Source organism: Bos grunniens, chromosome 3, assembly GCF_055505025.1.
Source record: "Bos grunniens cultivar Pamir isolate PY7600 chromosome 3, Bosgru_T2T1.0, whole genome shotgun sequence".
In the NCBI taxonomy this organism is placed as follows: Eukaryota; Metazoa; Chordata; class Mammalia; order Artiodactyla; family Bovidae; genus Bos; species Bos grunniens.
Window position 1 is genome coordinate 14,899,328 of NC_141167.1, and position 23,926 is coordinate 14,923,253.

The following is a 23,926-nucleotide window of genomic DNA, read 5'->3' on the forward strand; positions in this document are numbered from 1 at the left end:
TATTGTGATCCACACAGTCAAAGGGCTTTGGCATAGTCAACAAAGCAGAAATAGATGTTTTTCTGGAACTCTCTTGCTTTTTCCATGATCCAGCGGATGTTGGCAATTTGATCTCTGGTTCCTCTGCCTTTTCTAAAACCAGCTTGAACATCAGGAAGTTCACGGTTCACGTATCATACATTAGTATTGTTTTTAAGTTAACAAATTTGTGGTAATTCAGCAAAAGGAATTCAGATCATTTTCTTTTGAAGTACCCAACCTGTCATATCTTTGTAGGTTTTCTCCTTCTCCGTTTTTGTTGATTTAACTTGATGAGGCCATCACTTTCCAATCGCTTAAAAGAGCCTCACTTTTTTGACTAGACACAACTACATCAGTTGTCCACAACCCCTTCCATACACTGCATGAAACCGTGCCTTTCACACAAGGTTCACCGTTTTACCCTGCAATCAGTGTGCACTCTATTCGCAGTCTACTGCCCTAGGCTACAGGCTGGCCAACTTTCTGTAAAGGGCTGGATAGTAAATATGTTAGGTGTCGTGGGACACATACAGTCTCTGCTGCATGTTCCTCCTCTTCTTCGCCCCCCCCCCACAACCCTTTAAAAGTATACAAACCATTTAGCTCATAGGCCACACAAAAAAACAGGCTGCAGAACAGATTTGGTCCATCGACTGTAGTTTTCTGACCTCTGATATAGATATAAAAACGTTAGGGAGAGGACTTCCCTGGGGGTCTAGTGGCTGGGACTCCACGTTCCCAGTGCAAGGGGCCTGGATTCCATCCCTGGTCAGGGAACTAGATCCTGCAAGCTACAACTAAAATATCCCGCGTACCTTGATGAAGACTGAAGATCCCAAATGCTGCAACCAAGACCCGGTGCGGCCAAATGATGAATGTTTTTTATAAAGGTCAGGGAGAGACTGGCCCAATAAACATGGTTGATATTTTACACAAACGTTAAATGGAGAGAATTTCTGAATAATAATTAATATTAAAAGTAGCCAGTCCCTAGTGAATACTTCCAAATAATGGCAATTTTTGCTTCCTCTATGACTTTGAAACTGTGGAAACTGGAAACATAATTTGTGCATCAGCGTCCCATGTACCGTGAAGTAGCACCAGATAACAGCTTCAGTGAAAAGCAAAGATTCTCAGCCATACTACATTAATAGCTACTCTACATCTGCCAAAAGAAAAGCAGGAAAAAGTTGATGTCTGCAGTTGAACTTTTTTTTTAATTAATTTATTTTTTAATTGAAGGACAATTGCTTTACAGGGTTTTGTTGTTTTCTGTCAAATATCAACATGAATCAGCCATCGGTGTACATATGTCCCTGCCTTCTTGAAACTCCCTCCCATCTCCTTTCCCATCCCACCCCTCTAGGTTGATAGAGAGCACCTGTTTGAGCGCCCTGAGACATACAGCACATTCCCATTGGCCATCTATTTTACATATAGCAATGTAAGTTTCCATATTACTCTCTCCATACATCTCACCCTCTCCTCCCCTCTCCACGTCTGTTTCTATGTCTGTTTCTCCATTGCTGCCTTGCAAATAAATTCATCAGTACCATCTTTCTAGATTCTCTATATACGCATTGCCGGTGCTGCTAAGTCACTTCAGTCGTGTCTGACTCTGTGTGATCCCATAGACGGCAGCCCACCAGGCTCCCTCGTCCCTGGGATTCTCCAGGCAAAGAACCCTGGAGTGGGTTGCCATTTCCTTCTCCAATGCATGAAAATGAAAAGTGAAGGTGAAAGTGAAGTTGTATCTGACTCTTTAGCGACCTCATGGACTGCAGCCCACCAGGCTCCTCCACCCATGGGATTTTCCAGGCAAGAGTACTGGAGTGGGGTGCCATTGCCTTCTCTGCTATATATGCATTAGTATATGATATTTATCTTTCTCTTTCTCTTTCTGACTTACTTTGCTCTGTATAATAGGCTCTAGACAATATACAGCCTTGACATACTCCTTGTCCTATTTGGAACCAGTCTGTTGTTCCATGTCCAGTTCTAATTGTTGCTTCCTGACCTGCATACAGATTTCTCAAGAGGCAGGTCAGGTAGTCTGAGATTCCCATCTCTTTCAGAATTTTCCACAGTTTATTGTGATCCACACAGTCAAAGGCTTTGGCACAGTCAACAAAGCAGAAATAGATGTTTTTCTGGAACTCTCTTGCTTTTTCCATGATCCAGCGGTTGTTGGCAATTTGATCTGTGGTTCCTCTGCCTTTTCTAAAACCAGCTTGAACATAAGGAAGTTCACGGTTCACGTATTGCTGAAGCCTGGCTTGGAGAATTTTGAGCATTACTTTACTAGCATGTGAGATGAGTGCAATTGTGCGGTAGTTTGAGCATTCTTTGGCATTGCCTTTCTTTGGGATTGGAATTAAAAATGGCAAACCACTTCAGTATTCTTGCCTTGAGAACCCCATGAACAGTATGAAAAGGGGGTTGGATAGGTCCCCCCAAATTTCAGGTCTATCCAAAGCTCAGGATGTAATCCTATTTAGAAACAGAGCTTTTTAAAATGTAATTAGTTGAGGTCATACTGAATTAGGGTGGATCCTAATTCCAATAACTAGTGTCCTTATAAGAAGAGAAAACGCAGAGATGCATGCAATGGAAAGGGCCATGTGGAGACAGGGGAAGAGACTGTGATGCAGTTATAAGCCAAAACCTGCCGAGGACTCCTAAGAAGAGTCAAGGAAAGATTCTTCAGAAGGACATGGCCCTGCCAATACCTTGATTTCAGACTTCTAGCCTTCAAGCTATGAGAATGAATGTTTGGTTTTTAAGCCACAAAGTTTGTAGTCATTTGTATGGCAGGCCCAGAAAATGGAGAGGAGCACCGTTCGTAACCAATGACAACAGTGACACCAGTCAAATGCTAACCAGGGAAAACTGCTTATCTGCCAACTCAGATTCATCAAAAGCAAATCCTTGGTGCTTTTCTATAATAGCAGAATTGGGTGGTTAACATGTGGGTAATAGGAGGAAACATGCCATTTCCAGATGCCATTCAAAAAGCGAAAATCTAATTTTTACATTTTTCTTGGCTTATTCAACAATGCTTCCAGAAATATTGAAGTCATTTTGTTTTAAATAAACATACTAAATAGTGAACTAAGTTTTTAAACTTTGTGGTATTCAATTTCACCACTACAGAATTGAAACCATAAGTAACTTTCCAAGTATTTGGTAATCTTTATATTCAAGACTTACGGAACATAGAAAAGTTGTTGATCTGTCAGTTATTCATTCTAATTGAGCATCAATTATGTATAGAGCTCCGACTTCACTACTGGGTTCAGTTCAGTTCAGTTGCTCAGTCGTGTCCGACTCTTTGCGACCCCATGAATCGCAGCACGCCAGGCCTCCCTGTCCATTACCAATTCCCGGAGTTCACTCAGACTCATGTCCATCGAGTCGGTGATGCCATCCAGCCATCTCATCCTCTGTCGTCCCCTTCTCCTCCTGCCCCCAATCCCTCCCAGCATCAGAGTCTTTTCCAATGATTCAACTCTTCGCATGAGGTGGCCAAAGTACTGGAGTTTCAGCTTTAGCATCATTCCTTCCAAAGAAATCCTAGGGCTGATCTTTAGAATGGACTGATTGGATCTCCTTACAGTCCAAGGGACCCTCAAGAGTCTTCTCCAACACCACAGTTGAAAAGCATCAATTCTTCAGCGCTTAGCCTTCTTCACAGTCCAACTCTCACATCCATACATGACCACTGGAAAAACCATAGCCTTGACTAGATGGACCTTTGTTGGCAAAGTAATGTCTCTGCTTTTGAATATGCTATCTAGGTTGGTCATAACTTTCCTTCCAAGGAGTAAGCGTCTTTTAATTTCATGGCTGCGGTCACCATCTGCAATGATTTTGCAGTCCCCCCAAAATAAAGTCTGACACTGTTTCTGCTGTTTCCCCATCTATTTCCCATGAACTGATGGGACCGGATACCATGATCTTCGTTTTCTGAATGTTGAGCTTTAAGCCAACTTTTTCACTCTCCACTTTCACTTTCATCAAGAGGCTTTTTAGTTCCTCTTCACTTTCTGCCATAAGGGTGGTATTATCTGCATATCTGAAGTTATTGATATTTCTCCCAGCAGTCTTGATTCCAGCTTGTGCTTCATCCAGCCCAGCGTTTCTCATGATGTACTCTGCATATAAGTTAAATAAGCAGGGTGACAATATACAGCCTTGATGTACTCCTTGTCCTATTTGGAACCAGTCTGTTGTTCCATGTCCAGTTCTAACTGTTGCTTCCTGAACTGCATACAGATTTCTCAAGAGGCAGGTCAGGTATTCCCATCTCTTTCAGAATTTTCCAGTTTGTGGTGATCCACACAGTCAAAGGGCTTTGGCATAGTCAACAAAGCAGAAATAGATGCTTTTCTGGAACCCTCTTGCTTTTTCAATGATCCAGCAGATGTTGGCAATTTGATCTCTGGTTCCTCTGCCTTTTCTAAAACCTGCTTCAACATCTGGAAGTTCACAGTTCACATACTGTTGAAGCCTGGCTTGGAGAATTTTGAGCATTACTTTACTATCATGTGAGAAGAGTACCACTGTGTGGTAGTTTGAGCATTCTTTGGGAGTGGCCATGAGGAGATACCCTATATCCAAGGTCAGGAGCTGCGCTGGAGCGGTCATGAGATACCCCACACCCAAGGGCAAAGGAGAAACCCCAGCAAGGTGGTAGGAGGGGTGAATTTGCATTTAGAACCAAACCCCATTCCTGCTAGGGATGCTTAGAGGGCTCAAAAACACCTTGTGCACACCAGGACCCAGGGACCCCACAGAGACAGACAGAGCTGTGTTTGGGCATCTCTTGTGGAGGTACAGGTCAGCTGTGGACTGCCACAGGGACAGAGGCTCTGGGTGCAGCACACTTGGGTATGGCATAAGCCCTCTTGGAGGAGGTCGCCATTAACCACACCATAGAGCTGCCGGAACTTATACAGGACTAGGAAATAGACTCTTAGAGGGCACAAACAGAACCTTGTGTGCACTAGGACCCAGGAGAAAGGAGCAGTGACCCCAGAAGAGACTGACCCAGACTTGCCCCGGAGTGTCCGGGAGTCTCCAGCGGAGGCGTGGGTCCCTGGTGGCCTGCTGCAGGGTTGGGGGCAGTGAGTGTAGCAGTGCATGCATGGGATCTTTTGAAGGAGGTCGCCATTATCTTCATTACCTCCACCATAGTTTGGCCCCAGGTAAGTAACAGGGAGGGAACACAGCCCTGCCCATCAACAGAAAATTGGATTAAAGATTTACTGAGCATGGCCCCATCCATCAGAACAAGACCCAGTTTCCCCCTCAGTCACACTCTCCCATCAGGAAGCTTCCATAAGCCTCTTATCATTCTCCATCATCGGGCAGACAGACTGAATCTGACTACCACAATCACAGAAAACTAACCAATCTGATCACAAGAACCACAGCCTTGTCTAACTCAATGAAACTATGAGCCATGCTGTGTAGGGCCACCTAAGACAGATGGGTCATGGTGGAGAGTTCTGACAAAATGTGGTCCCCTGGAGAAGGGAATGGCAAACCACTTCAGTATTCTTGCCTTGAGAACCCCATGAACAGTATGAAAAGGCAAAAAGGTAGGACACTGAAAGATGAACTCGCCTCGTCAGTAGGTGGCCAAGATGCTACTGGAGATCAGTGGAGAAGTTAACTCCAGAAAGAATGAAGAGACTGAGCCAAAGCAAAAACACCCAGTCATGGATGTAACTGGTGATAGAAGCAAGGTCCGATGCTGTAAAGAGCAATATTGCATAGGAACCTGGAATGTTAGGTCCATGAATCAAGGCAACTTCGAAGTGGTCAAACAGGAGATGGCAAGAGTGAACATCGACATTTTAGGAATCAGTGAACTAAAATGCACTGGAATGGGTGAATTTAACTCTACTACTGCGGGCAAGAATCACTTAGAAGAAATGGAGCAGCCATCATAGTCAACACTAGAGTCCAAAATGCAGTACTTGGATGCAATCTCAAAAACAGAATGATCTGTTTGTTTCCAAGGGAAATCATTCAGTATCACAGTAATCCAAGTCTATGCCCCGAGCAGCAACGCTGAAAAAGCTGAAGTTGAACCTATGAAGACCTACAAGACCTTCTAGAACTAACACCCCCAAAAGTCTTTTTCATTATAGGGGACTGGAATGCAAAAGTAGAAGTCAAGAAATACCTGGAGTAAGAGGCAAATTTGGCCTTGGAGAACAGAATGAAGCAGGGCAAGGGCTAATAGAAATTTGCAAAGAGAACGCACTGGTTATAGCAAATACCCTCTTCCAATAACAAAAGAGAAGACTCTACACATGGATATCACCAGCTGGTCAACAGCAAAATCAGACTATATTCTTTGCAGCCGAAGATGGAGAAGCTCTAAACAGTCAGCAGAAACAAGATGGGGCGTTGACTGTGGCTTAGATCATGAACTCCTTATCGCCAAATTCAGACTTAAAAGAAAGTAGGGAAAAACCACTAGACCACTCAGGTATGACCTAAATAAAGTCCCTTACAATTATACAGTGGAAGTGAGAAACAGATTCAAGGGATTAGATCTGATAGAGTGCCTGATGAACTATGAACAGAGGCTTGTGACACTGCACAGGAGACAGGGATCAAGCCCATCCCTAAGAAAAAGAAATGCAAAAAAGCAAAATGGCTGTCTGAGGAGGCCTTACAAATAGCTGTGAAAAGAAGAGAAGTGAAAAGCAAAGGAGAAAAGGAAAGATATAAGTATCTGAATGCAGAGTTCCAAAGAATAGTAAGGAGAGATAAGAAAGCCTTCCTCAGTCATCAGTGTAAAGAAATAGAGGAAAACAATAGAATGGGAAAGACTAGAGATCTCTTCAAGAAAATTAGAGACACCAAGGGAACATTTCATGCAAAGATGGGCTCAATAAAGGACAGAAATGGTATGGACCTAACAGAAGCAGAAGGTATTAAGAAGAGGGGACAAGAATACACAGAAGAACTATACAAAAAAAATCTTCATGACCCAGATAATCATGATGGTGTGATCACTCATCTAGAGCCAGACATCCTGGAATGCGAAGTCAAGTGGGTCTTAGGAAGCATCGCTATGAACAAAGCTAGTGGAGGTGATAGAATTCCAGTTGAGCTATTCCAAATCCTGAAAGATGATGCTGTGGAAGTGCTGCACTCAATATGCCAGCAAATTTGGAAAACTCAGCAGTGGCCACAGGACTGGAAAAGGTCAGTTTTCATTCCAATCCCAAAGACTTCTGTTTACATCCTTCCATAATAGAACACAAGGGGACAGTCCTACACACCTTGTTAACCCAGAACAATCTGCTCACAGAACTTCATTTGACCTTATTTACATCCAAAAGTTGTTTTCAGCAAACACTGGAATTTACAGAAAACTATAGTCTGAGAAAAACAGAGTCAGTTTTATGGAGATTTTTTTCTTTATTGAGAAACTTAAGACTTGGGTACATCAAATAAAACCAATTTCTGGGGGGAAAAAAGCAAAACCCACAATAGAAAAAAAAGTTAACACTGTCTGGGCCACATCAGAACCCAGAGAATATATTCTTTAAATTGAAAAATTCTAGGTGCTTCATAATTGACCTTTTGATACAAAATGACCTATTAAATTTGCAATTGTGGTTCTTGGTGTTGAGGTCCATAGGACAAGCTAGGAAGTCTTCAAACCTTGAGCTGAATTCCATGAGGGTTTATTTGGCTTTTGAATCCTGAAAAGCAAAGCGCCAACACAATAAATACATAATCAAAAAAACCTCAGAGACTCCCAGAAATCTCTTACAGAAACACAGCAGAGTAGGGTTTCTCAGCCTTGGTGCCCACTGACATTCTGGCCCAGATAATTCTGTTGGGGATATTCCTGTGTATCTTAGGCTATTTAGCTGCATCCCTGCCCGCTACTCAATTAGATACCAGTAACACATTCCCATTTTTGACAACCAAAATGTCTCATGTCCTCTGAGGAGGCACCCCTGGTTAAGAACCAGTGACTGTGTGGCTACTGCACAGAAAGCCCCACCTCTGACCTTTCCTGGGCATCCCTACTTCAACTCCAAATGACAGGGCTCAGGCTGTGAACAAGCGGGACAAGCCCTACCATCACTCCAGCCCCGGCCCTCACCGTGGGCTCTTTTCCCCTGCCTCTGCCCATGTTTATCTTTCAGGGGGATATTCAGGAGTTAAAATCATTGCAGAAAAGAAAAATAGCCAAACATACGGTTCGTCCTTGTCTAAGAGGTAGCAGCAGCAACAGCGCCCACCTTCTGAGCAGCTTCTTTCTTGGCATGATGAGCCTGAAGGACCGCCACAGCCTCATCCACCTGTGAGAAATGGCCAGGTGGTCAGTGACATCTGAGGAGAGCTCCTCTGCCCCTCCCTGGAGCCAGGCCCCGTGGGGCATCTCCTGGTGCTGACCACTTTCCCAGATCCCCACAACCCAGCAGTACTTAGGTCACAGGTGAGGCACCAAGGAAGTGGTCATGGGGGTAGCAGACTCTTCTCTCTGCCACTCCTGGGTGTTCACGGCCGCCCCTCGTCCTCCTGAACCCAGTGAGCAGAGGCCAGAGGATCTGAGAACCCGCTCACCTTGGAGCGGAGAGACTCGGGGGACTCCAGCATGTGCAGCAGCTCTGAGTTGTCGATCTCCAGCAGCATCCCAGTTATCTTCCCAGCCAGGTTCGAGTGCATCGTCTGGATGAGTGGGAACAGACGTTCACCTGTGGGAAGGTATTCCATGAAAAACCCAGTGGAATCCCAGTAGAGGATGGACGCTGGCGTCTAGATCAGTAGTTCAGCCCCCTCCCCATCCCCCACTTCTGCAAGCGCATGGATCCCTCACCCAGCATCTGCTTCTGTTCCTGGGGGGGTGCTGCAGCCAGCATGGAGGCGGTCAGCGGCTCCTGCCCCTGCACGTGGACCGCAGGCTGGGGTGCCTGGGAACCAGGAGAGGCGGCAGGTTAACACACGCAAAGGACAGTGACAGCGGCCATGAGCCCAACCGCTCAAGTCTACTGAGTGAAAGAGGAGATGGACGCAGCTGTCCTTGCTGTCGGGGAACTGACTTCAGTCTTGGCGGACTGAGAGGGAGGAAGAGAGTGGTGTGAGGAAAAAACCAACAACCAATTAAAATGGCACGCTACTCGAAGGCAAGGGAAATGATTACGAAAAACCTACAGTGCTAGGCAGTCATCTACCAAGTAATTTTAATTGACTCAAGGCCAGTGATCATAATTTACCGAAGGCATCAAAGCCTTGATAATAAACAAGGTCCTGTGAACACTGGTATGTGCAGTTGTCTGCTAAAAGTTTTCCTTTAGGGGTGAATTTCAGTAGAAACTGGGTGAAAGGACAGAAATAGCAAAATGCTTATAACTGCATCCTGTACCTCCTTTACTGCACCACCTGTTTATTATATCAAATGCTTGACGACCGTCAACTCACAATGTCAATACCAGTCACAGTCGTTTAAAAGAAGGGCCTTGTAGGCAAAGTTCACATAGGGCCTCCTGGGAAATTTCCCACCTACAGCATGGAGCAGGAGGAAACAAGGCCCAGCAGCACTCCCCCAAGCAAACTGCAGAGTTCTATCACAAGCTCCCTGTCTGACCTCCCTGAGGGGCCCAGCTCGAGAGACAGCAGTTCCAGCTCAGAAACCCTGGGATCCGGGTCCAATTCCTCCAACCCACCCTAATACCTCTGAAGCCAAGCCTTTCATCTGTAAGATGTTCACCCCATTACCTTGCAGAGCAACTAAGGATCAATTCAGCCGCTGGATGTGAAAGTGAAATGGAAGCTCAGAGCTGCGAAAGCCCCTGCACATGGTGAGGAGGAGAGCGGGAAGCAGGCTTCTCCTCCGGGGCATTGCTGAGTCAACTCTCATCAGGAAGAACACCTGCAAGCCCCTTCTCTCCCACTAGAGTCCCCCACAGGACACAGCCCCCCGACACAGAGCAGGCATTTAATACCTAGTAAAGGAATCCAAGCAAGGCAGCTTTGAAATCACAGGGAGAGAGGGGAAGCCCTTCTAGGGTTCTGTTTGGTAGACCTCACCTGCAGGGGCTGGATGGCCGGGTGAGGACTGCGGATGCTGGAGGCATATTTGTAAGGTGCAACAGCCCGAGGAGCAGCAGCAGCAGCAACAGCGGCACGAGGTGCTAAGTTCTGCACAGCTGTGGGAACACCTTAGGAGAAGGACAAGTGAAATTAAAGCCCAACGGTCTGGGCAAAGACCCGTCAAATCCCATCTTTCCCCATTCTCTGTGCATCCAATACCACCTCCAGACTGGCAGCTGTCAGTCAGCCCTTGCTGGGCGGCACCAGCCCCACCAAAGTCCATAGCCAAGCGGTCCGGGCACTCAGACCCTACAACAGACCAGCAAATGCACATCAGTGTTGGCGGCAGACGTCCAACTGGCCACGTCCCACGGAAGGAGCAATTCCAAAGCATGTTCACACAGCACACACGGGGCCACTAGCGCTACTTTCGAGGAAAAGCCAACAGATAACATACAACTCTCGCCACCTCTTGGTTGGAATACAGGACATAAATCTGCAAAGAAGTGCCTTGAATCTCCCAACCCCACCCAAAGAACAGGCTGCCTCTGCAGTCATTCAGCTAACACATTTCTACACTTAAACTTTTTCACACAGAGTCACCGATGAGGCAAAGAATCTTAAAAGGAACCAACAGTCAGAACACAGGTTGTTTTCCTGCTGCTCAAGTACCTACCTAAGCACACAGCTAAGATTACAGAACCAGGACCGGACAACACGGTGAGCCCAACGAACGGACCAACCCTGGGCAGAGCCTAGTCGTCCTGACTCCCTCCTCCCCGGGCCACACTTCAAGGCCAGTTTGCTCACCGACTCTCTGAGCGGTAGTAGGGAGGCCGCGAGAGGCCGGAGCATTACCAGTTGGAGCCAGATGGCGAAGAGCTGGACGAGGCCCAGACTGGCGTATAGCACTTGGCATTCCTTGGAAGCCTTGTGAAGAGACAAGAACCGCACATCACTGGTGAATGACATGGACCAGAACCTAGGTTGTACCCCAGAGCAGGCAGGGAGGGGAGGCGGGGGAGCCCAGGACAGGTACATCCTGGAGGATCAGACCACTGTTCCCCACCACCTACCTTGAGGTCTCCCACCTTGCTGCCAGCGTGGATTAGGCCTCATCTGTGCTAACTGGTTAGGTGTGTAATATGGAGGTCTTCCCTGAGCCTGGAAGAAAGAGCAACCAAGCCCTTTTACTTAAGGACCTGAAGCCACACTAGAGTAGTATCTCATCTCATCTCCGTATCGGGCTCTAGGCTGATTATTTGGGACAGAGGCACTCTCTACTCAAGGGCGTGGGTGAGGGGCAGTCAGATAACAGGGACTCTTCTACTCTACCCCTGCCACTGTGTGTGCACGACCACAAGTAAGTCCTTCCTTGTTTTATCTGAAGGATCTTTACTCTGACATTCTAAAGCTCTAATATCCAAAAGTCCATCTCCCCCACCACTGTGGGCTGTAGGACCAGGTGTTAGCAGGCAGGTTCCAAAGAGGTGTGAACAGACAGCAGACCCACCTGTGGAACTGCTGGCACAAAGTAGCCCCCAGCTGCAGGCTGAAACTGATTTAAGATGGCATTGGCGGGCAGTGCCCTCATCCCGGCCACCCGCTGCATATATTGGTTGGTCAGGTGAGCCTTTCTCTCCTCCTTTCTCTGGGCCAGAGCGACATAAAGTGGCTTGGAGCCCACGATGCGTCCATTCATCTCTGTGACTGCTTTGGTTGCCTCTTCAGGGGATGAGAAGCAGACAAAGCCAAATCCTTTGCTTCTCCCATCCTCCAGCATCACCTACAAAAACAAGACCAGCCACTTAGGACAAAAGTGTCCGTGTGTTAAAACCTGGGCTCCCCACTCTGAGAGTTGCCAGGTCGAGTCAGGGCATCTCAGCCCAGTCCCATGATGGGCCCCAGACCAACTGAGTCACCAAAGGTAGAACCTAAGCATTTTGCTTTTTTAGATCCCCAAGTGACTGAAATTCCCAAATACTGTGAGATGCCTAATGGCTGAAGCAGGAACCCAAAGATGTTTTCTGAAACCCAGAGACATAGCTATCTCTGGGAACTCAGAGATCTGGACAGCAGCGTCAAGCAATTTATCTGTAGAACTCATCTGCCTAAGACGTTGGTGAACTGAACTTCAGGAGTTGTAAAATCAATGTGTGCCACCCTCAATTCAATGGGAATAAACACAGCAGAAAGACAACCAGCCAGGAGACAGAGCTGGATTCGAGCCCTGCTCTGTAATCTCTATGCTATACTGCTTAAAGAAAAAAAAAAAAAAAAGGCGTTTTCCTCGCCTGAGCAGCTCATTTCTTGCTCTTCCCAGCCTCTCTCCTCAGAAGCACTGGGAGCAATGTGACTATGTGGGGTTGGATCATTAGCTCACAGCCTGGAAAATCTCCTAAAGAGGCGCCTGGGGAGTGAAGACTTGTAACCACCCAACAGCTGTCTACCAACAAGGTGGACCAATGATGCATGTGAAAGTCCTATGACATCCTCATCTCGGAAATGACACCCAGCAAACTTCAAGACACAGTGCTTCTGCTCTCTTCTGGCAAATACCATCATGACTCCTGTGCTGGGCAGCTGGAAGAGACTATCTACCATTCATTACACTACTGGGGGCCCATCAAGAGGGTGATAAGAGGGAGGGGGCGAGGAACCGAGGAATTCCTGAAGGTGGCCTCTGGCCAACACCCTGCTACCACTGATAACGCTCCTGGGCTCTGAGTGACAAGCTAAGGGGCAGGGCAGGGTTGCCAAATCTTAACTGGCCCACTGGCCTCCCTTCTCGTCACCTGAAGGACTCTGTGATGTGGGCTACACCTCTATGAAGTGGGAACAGAGTCCGTATGAGGCTCTGCCCCAAACTTTCAGGCGCCACCAGTTCCTACCACAAACGCTGAGCACTTAGGACATGGTGTGACATCTTCACCTAACCAGTATTCTCTTGCTCCTTATTTTTACAAGGGGGTTTGCACTTACTCCCCCTGGCTAACTCAGTTGATATAATTAACAAGGAAAATCAAGCAAATGCAAAACACAGAAAAACAAACTTTCTACTCTCCTCTCCTTCTTACAAGACCCAATTCGAAAAATCCTCAAAACACCTCCGGTTTGAGAAGTGTGGCAGAGTTGTAGAGACAGGCCCCAAGACAAATGGCTAACAGCCTGTCTGGATTTCCTCTGCTCATACTGTAGCACCATCTGTCCCCACACCAGCACGAAGCAGCAGAGAATGGGAAAGATTCAGGTGCTCTCGGGGGCTGGAAGAGAGGGACTGAGTCAGGTTCACCTCCACACGCCAGGGCCTGGGGGACAGCACAACGTTAACCCAGTGAACTGTCCTTCTCCAGAGCGCATACTCAGATGGTAAGTGAGGCCAGGAGAAACTCCTAGGCCAATGTGGTAGCTACTCTCAGAAATGAACAAAATTCAGATCCTATCCCTTCAATGAAATAAATGCAATAAATTTCTACAGGATTATAACTTCTGTTTTCAATCCCCAAACCTCAGTATCAAATACCTTAGCACTGGTGATTGACCCAAAAGGAGAAAACTCTTTCCTTAACTTCTCGTCATCGATGGTGTCATCCAAGTTCTTAATGTAGAGATTCACCCCCTGAAGCAGAAAGATCTCTGTTATACATGCCCTGAAATTCTGGTTCTCAAAATGTGATCCCCAGACTCGTTAGAAATGCGAATTCTCAGGCAAGCACCTGCCACTGAGGCAGAAGCTGTGCGCCCAGCTCCACGTCCTCCCAAGCTCTGCTGGGGACCCTGATGCAGGGTCTAAGCTGAGGAAGGGCCACCTGAAGACTCGACGGGGCCATCAATGCAGTCCCAGCCTTCCTCACAGCTGCGCAGGCTCGCCACCAGCCCCAGCAGGGCTCGCCTCACCACCATTCCAGACAAATGGCTATCATTTAAGTACACAGAACAGAGTCCCTACACAAATAATTTAAATCTTTGTCCCTGTCCTAGAATTGCTGCTATATCTGGTAGGTATATCCTTTTAAACCTGATGATCTTGGGAGAAATCAGAAGAGCAAACTCGTGGTCCCCAAAGAGAAAGCCTACCAATCAAAGGGTGCTTTTGCCAATACTTTGAGGTACATCCTTGCTGGCAGGCTGGGCTGAGACCACCTCACCTGATAGCGACTAATCCTCTCCTGCTTCAGCTGTTCAAATTTTCGCTTTAACTCGGCCTGCCGCTCCACTTTCTTTTGTGCACGGCCAACGAAAATGACCTTCCCAGTGATTTCTTTTCCATTCATCTCTTCCACAGCCTGAAGAGGAAATACATGACTTTAAACCAAGATGCAGAGGCAGGGGCCTTGCTCTGTAGGTATGTTAAATCCCACCAAATATTCTGAGAGAAAGAAATCTTCCCTATAGGGCTAAAAACTAACTTCCCTCTGAAGTCAGCTAAGCCAATCCAAACCTTCTCATCAGTAAAATAGGGTTAATATTTAAATAGGTCATTGGTCGAGATAATACAGTGAAAAAATCGTACAGCTGTATAAATACAAGCATAGCAGACACGAGCCTAGGCTGATAATTTGGCTGTCACTACATTTCTTGGGTTCTTTCGAGGATACTGAGTGATACTGAGTGTTGAGGGCCTAGCACAACGCTTTCCCCAGAAGTGGCTACTGCTCACAGATCAGCGACTCTGGGCTCTTGGTTCCCTCACCTACACGTGGGAACAAACCCCTGCCTTACACTTTCAACCTACAGGCCTGAAGAGCTGAGGTGACAGGCACATGCCAAATGCTTTGAAAAGTTATGTGAAATGCCTCGGGAAGATAACTCCAGAGCACAGAGACTGCACATAACTACTAGATTCTCAGGGAATGCCAGCTCCACCCTATGTGATGGTAAGACCCTGCCCACACGCTGGGGCCACTCCCTACAAATTTTCCCCAACCCTCATATTACTCTCACCTTATTGGCATCCTCGTGTTTTTCGTAACTCACAAAGCCAAAGCCTTTGGATTTCCCACTGGGATCTCTCATCACCTTGACACTTAGGGTCTTACCTATTGCCAAAGGACAGAACTATTAGTCACAGCATCTCCATCACAGCTCAGAGAGGCTTCTTAGGGAGCTCACTTGACGCTCCTGCTGAGGCCAGAAGGACTCAAGAGGCACCATGCCTGGCCTTCTAATTCTGACCAAGCTGCTGAGATGGTCTTGGGAATGGGACGGAGTAGGATGAAGCCAAGAGCTGAGGCCTGGGCTCTATTCCTATCTACCCTGTGGCCTTTGTCATTAAGGCATTTTACTTCTGGGTCTAGATGCCCTCATGTCTTAAGTAAAAAGATGAATTGCAGGTCTGGTGGGACACAGGCGGGCAAGGGACCCTGACTTACCAAACTGGCTAAATAGCTCTTTCAGATTCTCATCATCAACCTCTTCCCCAAAGTTTTTGATGTAAACATTGGTGAATTCCTTGGCTTTGGCTCCAAGTTCGGCTTCCCGCTCTTTTCGAGACTTGAATCTGCCCACAAACCTATAAAGAAACCATGAAAAATACTCATCACTCAGAGGAACAAAACATGATTTCCAGGGGCCCAAAGGAATGCAGATTAAAGGCTGACAGGAGAGGTTAAAACATGAGTCCCCCTCCAACCACCAAGAGAGCAAGCTCAGAGACGCCCCAACTTCCCAGCAGAAAGAGAAAGAGGCGGGACTATCCTTCGAGGATCAGCCCCAGGGCTCCTGGCTCAGGCCAGGGCCCCTCCTACCACATCACACTGCCTTCGTGAAGAAACCTGATGACCATGTTTTTAAAACGTTCATTTCTGTACATCTATGTAAATGCATAGAAAAGGTCTGGAAGGATACAAACCAAACTGTTAACAGTGGTTAATCCTAGGAATGAGATTGTTGGAGTGAACCAAGAGGCAGCCTTTGTTTTTCACTGTATTCGTTTCGGTGCTGCTTACAGTTAACTGGAAAAGGTACCCTTACATTAAAAATCTTTTAGATTTCTTTCTAGTGATACCTTTGGAAGACCTGACCACTGAGGCAACCCATTCCCTGGTCCATTCAATAACACAATGGACAGAAAAGACTTTTGCTTGTCATAACTAAGATTTATTGTATGGTCCCTTCTCTCTCTGCATGACTTAAATAAGATCACCATCTCTCCACTCTAAAGTAACCACACCAAAGCAACACGGTCTATTATGAACAGCCTTCTGCACCGGGATGAGATTTTTCACTGTTAAAGTGCTACTGTGGAGCCAGCCTAGTATTTTGAAGGCCATTGACTCATAAGTTAGCCAAGTGGAGGGGACAATTTGGCATCAACTCCTAGCGAGTGACCCCACGGACAGACCTGAGTCATGGAAGGTCAAGGTCACATGGCTAGTACACAGCTTCTGGTCAGTCCAGGGCCCTCTCCACTCTGCTGCTGGCCAAGACCCCTGCTCAGAGTGGGCTCAAGAGCTGCCTTCCAGCCAGCCCCTGTTGTCAATGCTCACAAAACCCACAGACGGATGCTTCTAAGGGAGAGGCGGCAGGCAGGCCATGGCTTGGGCTGGAAGCCCACCTTGGCGAGTCAAAAGGGCTGCCATGGCTCAGGCAGGGAGACTCACCAGCCCTGGAGTGGAGAGGTAGGAGCAGGCCACACTTGGGCCGAGAGAACCAGTAGCCGCCTTGTGTGTGCCAGTTTATACCGAGGTGGGGCCACGGCTGGCTCATGCGATGGCTGTCGCTCCGGACTGGGACACTCACACTTTGCGGTCATTGAGGAGCATGCCGTTCATCTTCTCGATGGCCTTGTCGGCAGCCTCCTGGGTCTCGAAGTGGACAAAGGCATAACCCTTAGAGCCGTTCTCATCACACACCACCTGTCAAAGATAAGGCGAGCCACTTCAGCACCACTGCCCAGCTCCAAGGACTCGAGAGCCATGTGGGCTCCTGAGTCTGAGAGGCTTCTAGCCCACCATCCATGGTCAAAAGGAAGGAGATTACAGCAGGTACCTAGTGATGCTCCACTTACAAATGGTAGCCACCATTAGGCTGTGTTCTATTCCAAAAGTTTTATTTCATTAAAAAAATATTTTGATATCTGGGTACAAAACCACAAGGTTACAGAAAGACAAACCATTTTCCAAGCCCACAACAGAATTTCAGTCTAGTGTGGAGTCAGCTATGCAAACCACCACCACACAAGTTGCACAAAATGCCCCCAGAGAAACAGGTGCATGGAGAAGGAAGAGGGTGAATTCATGCTTCTAAAATGACTAAGTACAGCTTCCTGGAGACCAGGCATTGCTCGGGTACTTGCTACCCTCCCCCCCAAGAGAACCTTTTGATGCCTCCCAAAGTTAGGAAACAGGAAGGATATTTCAGGCAAAGGGAAGAATAAACAAAGACAAGAAAGCACCTGCTGGTTTATGCTGGGCTGTGGCACTGAGATTATCTACAGGGAACTTTTAGACTTCTGAGCCATTTCCAGCATTTTGAAAATTATCATACCCAGCCACCCAATTCCAAGGCAATTCCCCACTTAATATTTGTTTTTATGATTCAGTTAATTATTCTGCTGGAAATCATTTAATCAGTGTTTACCTTGCAGGACAGAATGTTCCCAAAAGCAGAAAAAGTATCATAAAGTGCCTTGTTATCTATAGATTTGTCCAGGTTCTTGATGAAGACGTTTCCCACACCAGATTTTCTCAGAGACGGATCCCTCTGAGACCACATGATCCGGATCGGCTTTCCCTTAATTACATCAAAGTTCATGGTGTCCAAGGCCCGCTCAGCTGCAAAACAGAAACACGTTCCTGTCAAGGATATAAAACGCTACCTTGTGTACTTAAATGACTGTCACCATCCCAGGAACAGATAGCTCCAGGACTTTTCAAGGTAAGCACTCTGATACAGGGAATTCTATTAAAATTAAACGACATCCATCTCCTCTAGCCTGCAACACCACTGAGGACAGAAGTTCTAGCGAATCGTCCTCCTGCATGGCAGAAGTCTCAGTGCCTCTGGACTAAGGCAGTTAGACAAGATAATCTAAATGCGTTTATGGCACCAGGATCAAATGATAACACCTTACATTTGATTAAGCTTCATCATCTATAGAGACTCTGCAGCCTATGCAGCCTACTACCCACAGGGAGGGAGATGGAAGAGGTGAAATGATCCATCTTATCAAATGGACAAACTTACGATCAGGACGGCTAAACAGTATAGCTAACTACAGATTAAGAAACTAATGGCCAACTTTCTGATTATTTTTCAGTAACATATTGCATCAGCGTTATCAACTAGCTGTCACTTAGTTTGTAACTCATCTATTGGACGAATGACTAAAAAATCCTGTGAACAATCAACTGGGGAAAATGTGCTATCTGAATTCAGCCCAGTTTCCTCTATTTTTAATTTCTGGGAAAATTCAGACAAAAACCCTTAATTATCAAAACGATGGTCACACATGGAAACATCCTTTGTATTATCAGAATGAGCAGGATGAAACCGCAACACCTCGCTGTCTAAGTTGCCAGTGCACGCAGGCCCTGCACCTGGTGGTTTCTAGGCTATCAAGCCTCCATCTAAGTTCCAGGGAATTCCAGGAATTCCAGATGTCCCAGTGCCCAATCAAGTTCTCAACCCAGTGCTCTGGGATGTTCCTTCACTTCTCAACCAAATCCAGGTACACACCATCTGTCAGCAGAACACTTCTTTTCACTGGCAGTAAATGATTCAGACCCACTTTTCCTGACTTACGCACCGACATCACCCAGAATCTTCTCCTCCACGAAGGGATGGGGGTAGGGGGTGTTACCCCTGCCTCAAGACACCATCTCCCTTAAAACAGGGACAAGATTCCTAACTCTGCCCCTCCACAAGCTCATCTGTCCAGTCAGCCAGCAGAGTAGCTCCTTTTCAGTACTTCCAACCACCTTTCCCACTGTTCTCAGCTAGATTCGTTCAGTATGAGGGAAGGTGGTCAGGGAAAGGGGAGACGGCAGGTCCAAGTCAGCAAATGTCCAGGACAGAAGGGCTCGCTTGTGAGGACTCTGATCCACAGCCTGCGACCCCAAACTGTGTTTCATGAATTAGCAAGGAAGAAGCCCATTTCAACACAGCTCCTGTCTATTTCCAGACAGCACTGCACAAGGCAAGTCGGCTTAGTCTGACAAATCTGGCTGCACTTATTTATAGCAGGGAGAGGTCCTGCAGAGGTATGTGTTGGCAGACACACTAACCAATGGCTTGTGCTACTATCTCTAAGTGACAGGACTTTTGTTCAGAAGAGTCAAGGAGGCTGACAAGAGCCAATGGGCCCACTGCTCCCCCCTAAAAAGGCCACACTTAGCTACTTCCTTGTGCCCTGTGGCCAGAAAAACCCCAGAGCCCACTGAACTGACCGGAGCAGTGCTCAGTCTCTCAAGTCCACTTCTCTGGTCTCAGCTGCATCCTGGGCAAGTGACATTCTGTGGGTTTCACGGACAGTGGACCAAGTGGGGGCAAAAATAGGGACCTGGAGATCCTCTGCCACAGGATGGCTTGTTTCTCCCAGTAATGGTCTGTCTCTACAGTTGTTCCCTTCCGTTCTGGAGTCACGTGCAGCCCCCGATTAGGTTTCTTCTGGCCTCACTCAGGCCAGGCCTGCAGCATACCTCAACATGCTCCAGCCCCCCAGTTAGGGCTGGCAGAGCACTGCACCCACAGTCCCAGCTTCCACAGCCTCCAACCTTCCGCAGTTCCTTTTCCTCTTCAGAAGTCCTATCTTTTTCAGATGAGACGAAGTGAAAGGGTTTTTGACAAGTGTAAAGCACTGTCCACAGGTGAGGTGATAATCCCCAACAGATTAGCGGATTTCCAAGGGGTGCCTCCCTGACTACCTGCGCAACCTGCTCCAAAGCCCAGGGAGCTGGCCTGGCACCACACTCTCCTGGTGCTAACACAAGTGCCTGCTCAAGTTCAACACACAGCATTGTTCCCCTGCTTCCTACCTGCCCTGAAAGATCCATCAGCACAAAACCAAAGACTCTTAAGCTCAGGGTCAAGTGAGGGGAAGGGATAGCAGTTTTGCCATGTAAAATTTTGGAAGAAATTGTGTTTTAATCATCCTACCTTTTCCTCAAGCCTGTGAGGGGCCAGAGCCTGTGGCCAAGGCTCTAACAGAGCAGACCCCCCCAGCCCCCACACGGAATGACAGCAAGTTCCTTCTGGTCCTCCTTGGGCTCCAACACCCCCCTCCTCCCACCACTGATTAGCCCAAGGTCACCCAGTTAGCAAGTGGTGGAAGCAAGACTGAAACTCTAGTCATCTGATGCCAGGACCCCGGGTTCTCAACCCCCGCAGCCAGTCCCCCACTACGGCTTCTGTGCGCTGTGGCAATGCCCCCTCCCCGGGGGTGGGGACCGGCCTGGAGAAGGACCCCCAGGGTCTCCTGAGAGACCACAGGTTTGTGGCCACAGCTTGTACTCACCGTCAGCTGGCTGCTGGAAGTTGACGTAGGCATAACCCAGGGAGCGGCGGGTGATCATATCGCGGCAGACCCGGATGGACAGCACAGGCCCCGCAGGACTGAACTTTTCGTACAGCATGGCCTCGGTGACGTCCGAGTGCAGGTCACCCACGTACAGGGAGGCCATGGGGTAGCTGCTGGCCGCAGCGTTCATCTCCCCAGCCCCCACCACCCCGAGCCCCGCCAGGAGGACTTCTTAAGAGGGACCGCACAGGACAAAGGGGGCTCCGCTCGGAGCCGTGGCCCACGCCGCGGCTCACAGGTGGCAGTGAAGCTCGGAGAAGCTGGGAGTCGGCTCCGAGGGCCGGAGAGGAGTTCGGGGACGGCTCGGACGAGACTGCCAAACCGCAGACAAAAGGCTCTCAAAAACAATATGGCCCTCCCTGGGAGTTTTTAATTTTTCAGCTGTCCTGGTCTGAAGCTCCCAATTTCAAAAAAAAGGAAAAAAATTAAAACGGGGACTCCCCTCCGAATGACAAAAAAATTTCCAGAGGCAACCCAGCGGTGCCCACGGCGGCCTCCGGGACGCGCGTTTCTCTATAAATATAGGCCTCGGGCTCCCGGTGGTTTAAGATTACAGCAGCCCGGGGAAGAGGGAAACCAAATATTTGTCGGTGCCGACTCGGCAAGCCCCGGGCGGCCCGAGCGCGCAGCCGCCTCCCACGCCGGGCCGGCGAAGGGCAGCGCGGACACGTGGTGCGGGGAGGCTGGCGCGCGGGGGGCGAGGGCGGCGGGCGCGGGGCTGCCACGCGGCGCAACCGGGCGGCGGCGCGTGGACGCGGGCGCGCGGGCGGCTCACCACCGGACCGACGGACGGGGACCGACAGACGCCCAGGTGCGGCGGCGGCGGGCAGGCCGGAAGCGTGCGAAAGTGACTTCCCCGCGGTTTCTCCGAAGAGGATTCGTTTTTTTTCTTTTTCTTTCTCTCTCTTTTTTTTTAAATTTTAAAGCGTTTTCGGGTTTTTTTTTCTTTTTTTTTTTTTGTCTTCAGGCTACTAGGCCCGAAAGTGGTGGAGGCTGCGGCGACCCGGGGCGGAGAGAGGCGGCCAGGGGAGCCACCGCTCCATTTATACCCGCCCGCCCCGGGCGCTGCTGGTCGAAGGGCGCCTCGCGACCTGGGCGCAGTCGTGCCCGCCCACTCGGCCCGGGGGCCCGAGGCGGGGCGGCCACACGAGAGCGTCCCGGCGCGGCCGCTTGGCGCCACAGCGACCCCTGGCGCTCGGAGGACCGCTCCGCTGGGGCCTCTGCCGGACCCAAGCGCCGCTTTCCCTACGGAAGGCTGGAGTGTAAACCACCCGCTCGTCTGTGACTAGAACGTAAGGATAATGTCACCCGCTCGCGCGCATCATGTTTGTAATCAATGTCTTGCCGAAGTGTAAAATAAAGATGATATAAAGTACATTATAGTTACATAATAGGTGCTCCATGTACATGATTGGGCCCAAATAAAGAAGCTTTTAGATTACTGGGACCTAAAGGTAATGGAGAAGGAAATGGCAAGCCACTCCAGTATCCTTGCCTGGAGAATCCCTTGGACGGAGGAGCCTGGTAGGCTACAGTCCACGTGGCGGCAAAGAGTCGGACACGACTGAGCGACTTTTACTTTAAAGGTAGAAGCATCGGGAACACGACAGCTACTCCTGCAGTAGTACCCGTGGGTGATGAGATGCTCTGGAAAGATGAACAAATTTTGGAAAAGCTTCAATAAAACAAGATACAGTCATCCCTCTATTTACAAGGTTGTGGTCTTCCTGGAAATTTAGTTGATATTTAAGGACACAGAATCTGTTCTGTTCCCATGTAAAAGGGAGTCACAGTCTAAGATCTAATCGTTATAAAAAGATTTTTCCTCTGTATGAGGATCCAGCAGGTCCTTTGAAAGTCATGCAGTACATGGGACAAATCTACTCCATGTGGGACTGTCCCTGTGGACATGGTGTTGTAAGATATAATCCCTTCTTCCATAAATACCAGGAACCACCTCACTGTCACTGTGATCATTGATTTGATTAAATGAATGAAGAGATAATAGTATTTATATATTTACTCAAAGAAATGGGCTCACTCTATGTCAACACCAGATAAAGGTGCTAGTGGATACCGTGGCGGACAAGGCAGATGAAGTCCCTCTCTCCCTCTTGACATTTATACTCTAGGTAGTGTATTAAATCAAGAAACATTTATGGAGCACTCCATCTTTAGATAGATCCCCTCCTGAGGGAAGCCTTCCTAGACCACCAAGTCGTTTAAAGTAGCTTACCAGCACTGTACATCCCAGCACACCATTCTGTCTTCTTATCTTCAAGGCTCACTATCTGGAATCATGTCATTCACATATGTGTTTGCCTGTTTGGTTTGTTTCCCACTATAAGAATGCTTCATGAGAGCAGAAACATGGACCGGTACCTATATGGCACATACTAAATAATAAATATCTGTTAAACAAATGAATACCATAAGCAAAGCTTGCATAGTCCCTAACCTTGTGTAGCTATCTAGTGGGGAACTTACTACCTGTGTGACCTTGAACAAGCTAGTTTACATCTCTGACTCAGATTTCCAATCTGTAAGCAAATTAATGGGCTTTCATGGTGCCTCAGACGGTAAAGAATCCACTTGCAATGCAGGAGACCTGTGTTCAATCCCTAGGTTGGGAAGATCCCCTGGGGAAGGGAATGGCAACCCATTCCAGTATTGATGCCTGGAGAATTCCATAGACAGAGGAGCCTGGTGGGCTATACTCCACGAGGTCGCAGAGTCAGATATGACTGAGCAATTCAGGGTGGGAACACAGCCCCATCCATCGGCAGAAAATTGGATTAAATATTTACTGAGCATGGCCTTGCCCACCAGAACAAGACCCAGTTTTCTGCACAGCCAGTTCCTCCCATCAGGAAGCTTGCACAAGCCTTTTATCCTCATCCATCAGAGGGCAGACAGAATAAAAACCACAAACACAAAAAACTAACCAAAATGATCACATAGATCACAACTTTGTATAACTTAGTAAAACTATGAGCCATGCCACGTAGGGCCACCCAAGATGGACCGGTCATGGTGGAGAGTTCCGACAAAACATGGTCCCCTGCAGAAGGGAATGGCAAACCACTTCAGCATTCTTGCCTTGAGAACCCCATGAACAGTATGAAAAGGCAAAAAGATACGACACTGAAAGATGAACTCCCCAGGTCAGTAGATGTCCAATATGCTACTGGAGAAGAGTAGAGAAATGGCTCCAGAAGGAATGAAGAGGCTGAGCTAAAGTGGAAACGATCCCCAGTTGTGGATTTGTCTGGTGGTGAAAGTAAAGTCCAATGATACAGGAACATGGAATGTTAG

General features: G+C 48.0%; 1 protein-coding gene, 1 long non-coding RNA gene and 1 other non-coding gene across 22 annotated transcripts; all 3 read right to left on the reverse strand.

The window, feature by feature from the left end:
• Window positions 1-7,444: 7,444 nt before the first annotated feature.
• PABPC4 (poly(A) binding protein cytoplasmic 4) lies at window positions 7,445-21,675 on the reverse strand. 20 transcript variants are annotated; one of them, XM_086380508.1, is made up of 16 exons: window positions 20,549-21,675; window positions 17,674-17,867; window positions 16,834-16,949; window positions 15,465-15,604; window positions 15,037-15,131; window positions 14,241-14,378; window positions 13,616-13,711; window positions 11,606-11,878; window positions 11,184-11,256; window positions 10,951-11,022; window positions 10,315-10,401; window positions 10,090-10,220; window positions 8,879-8,972; window positions 8,626-8,756; window positions 8,258-8,360; window positions 7,445-7,751 (listed from the first exon to the last, which is right to left on the reverse strand). In XM_086380508.1, the coding sequence occupies exons 1-15, from the start codon at window positions 20,739-20,741 to the stop codon at window positions 8,271-8,273; spliced, it is 1,923 nt and encodes a 640-aa protein (XP_086236634.1). In that variant the 5' UTR covers window positions 20,742-21,675; the 3' UTR covers window positions 7,445-7,751; window positions 8,258-8,270. The 20 variants fall into 20 exon arrangements, with proteins under 20 accessions (XP_086236634.1, XP_086236614.1, XP_086236623.1 ...); XM_086380488.1 differs by having other exon boundaries at window positions 10,903-11,022; XM_086380497.1 differs by having other exon boundaries at window positions 11,169-11,256.
• LOC147375057 (small nucleolar RNA SNORA55) lies at window positions 13,212-13,346 on the reverse strand. Its single transcript, XR_015161747.1, has one exon. It is a non-coding gene; the product is annotated as a small nucleolar RNA SNORA55 (small nucleolar RNA).
• A 257-nt stretch (window positions 21,676-21,932) lies between the features above and the next one.
• On the reverse strand, window positions 21,933-23,007 carry LOC147375058 (uncharacterized). Its single transcript, XR_015156326.1, has 2 exons — window positions 22,848-23,007; window positions 21,933-22,258 (listed from the first exon to the last, which is right to left on the reverse strand). It is a non-coding gene; the product is annotated as an uncharacterized LOC147375058 (long non-coding RNA).
• Window positions 23,008-23,926: the final 919 nt, after the last annotated feature.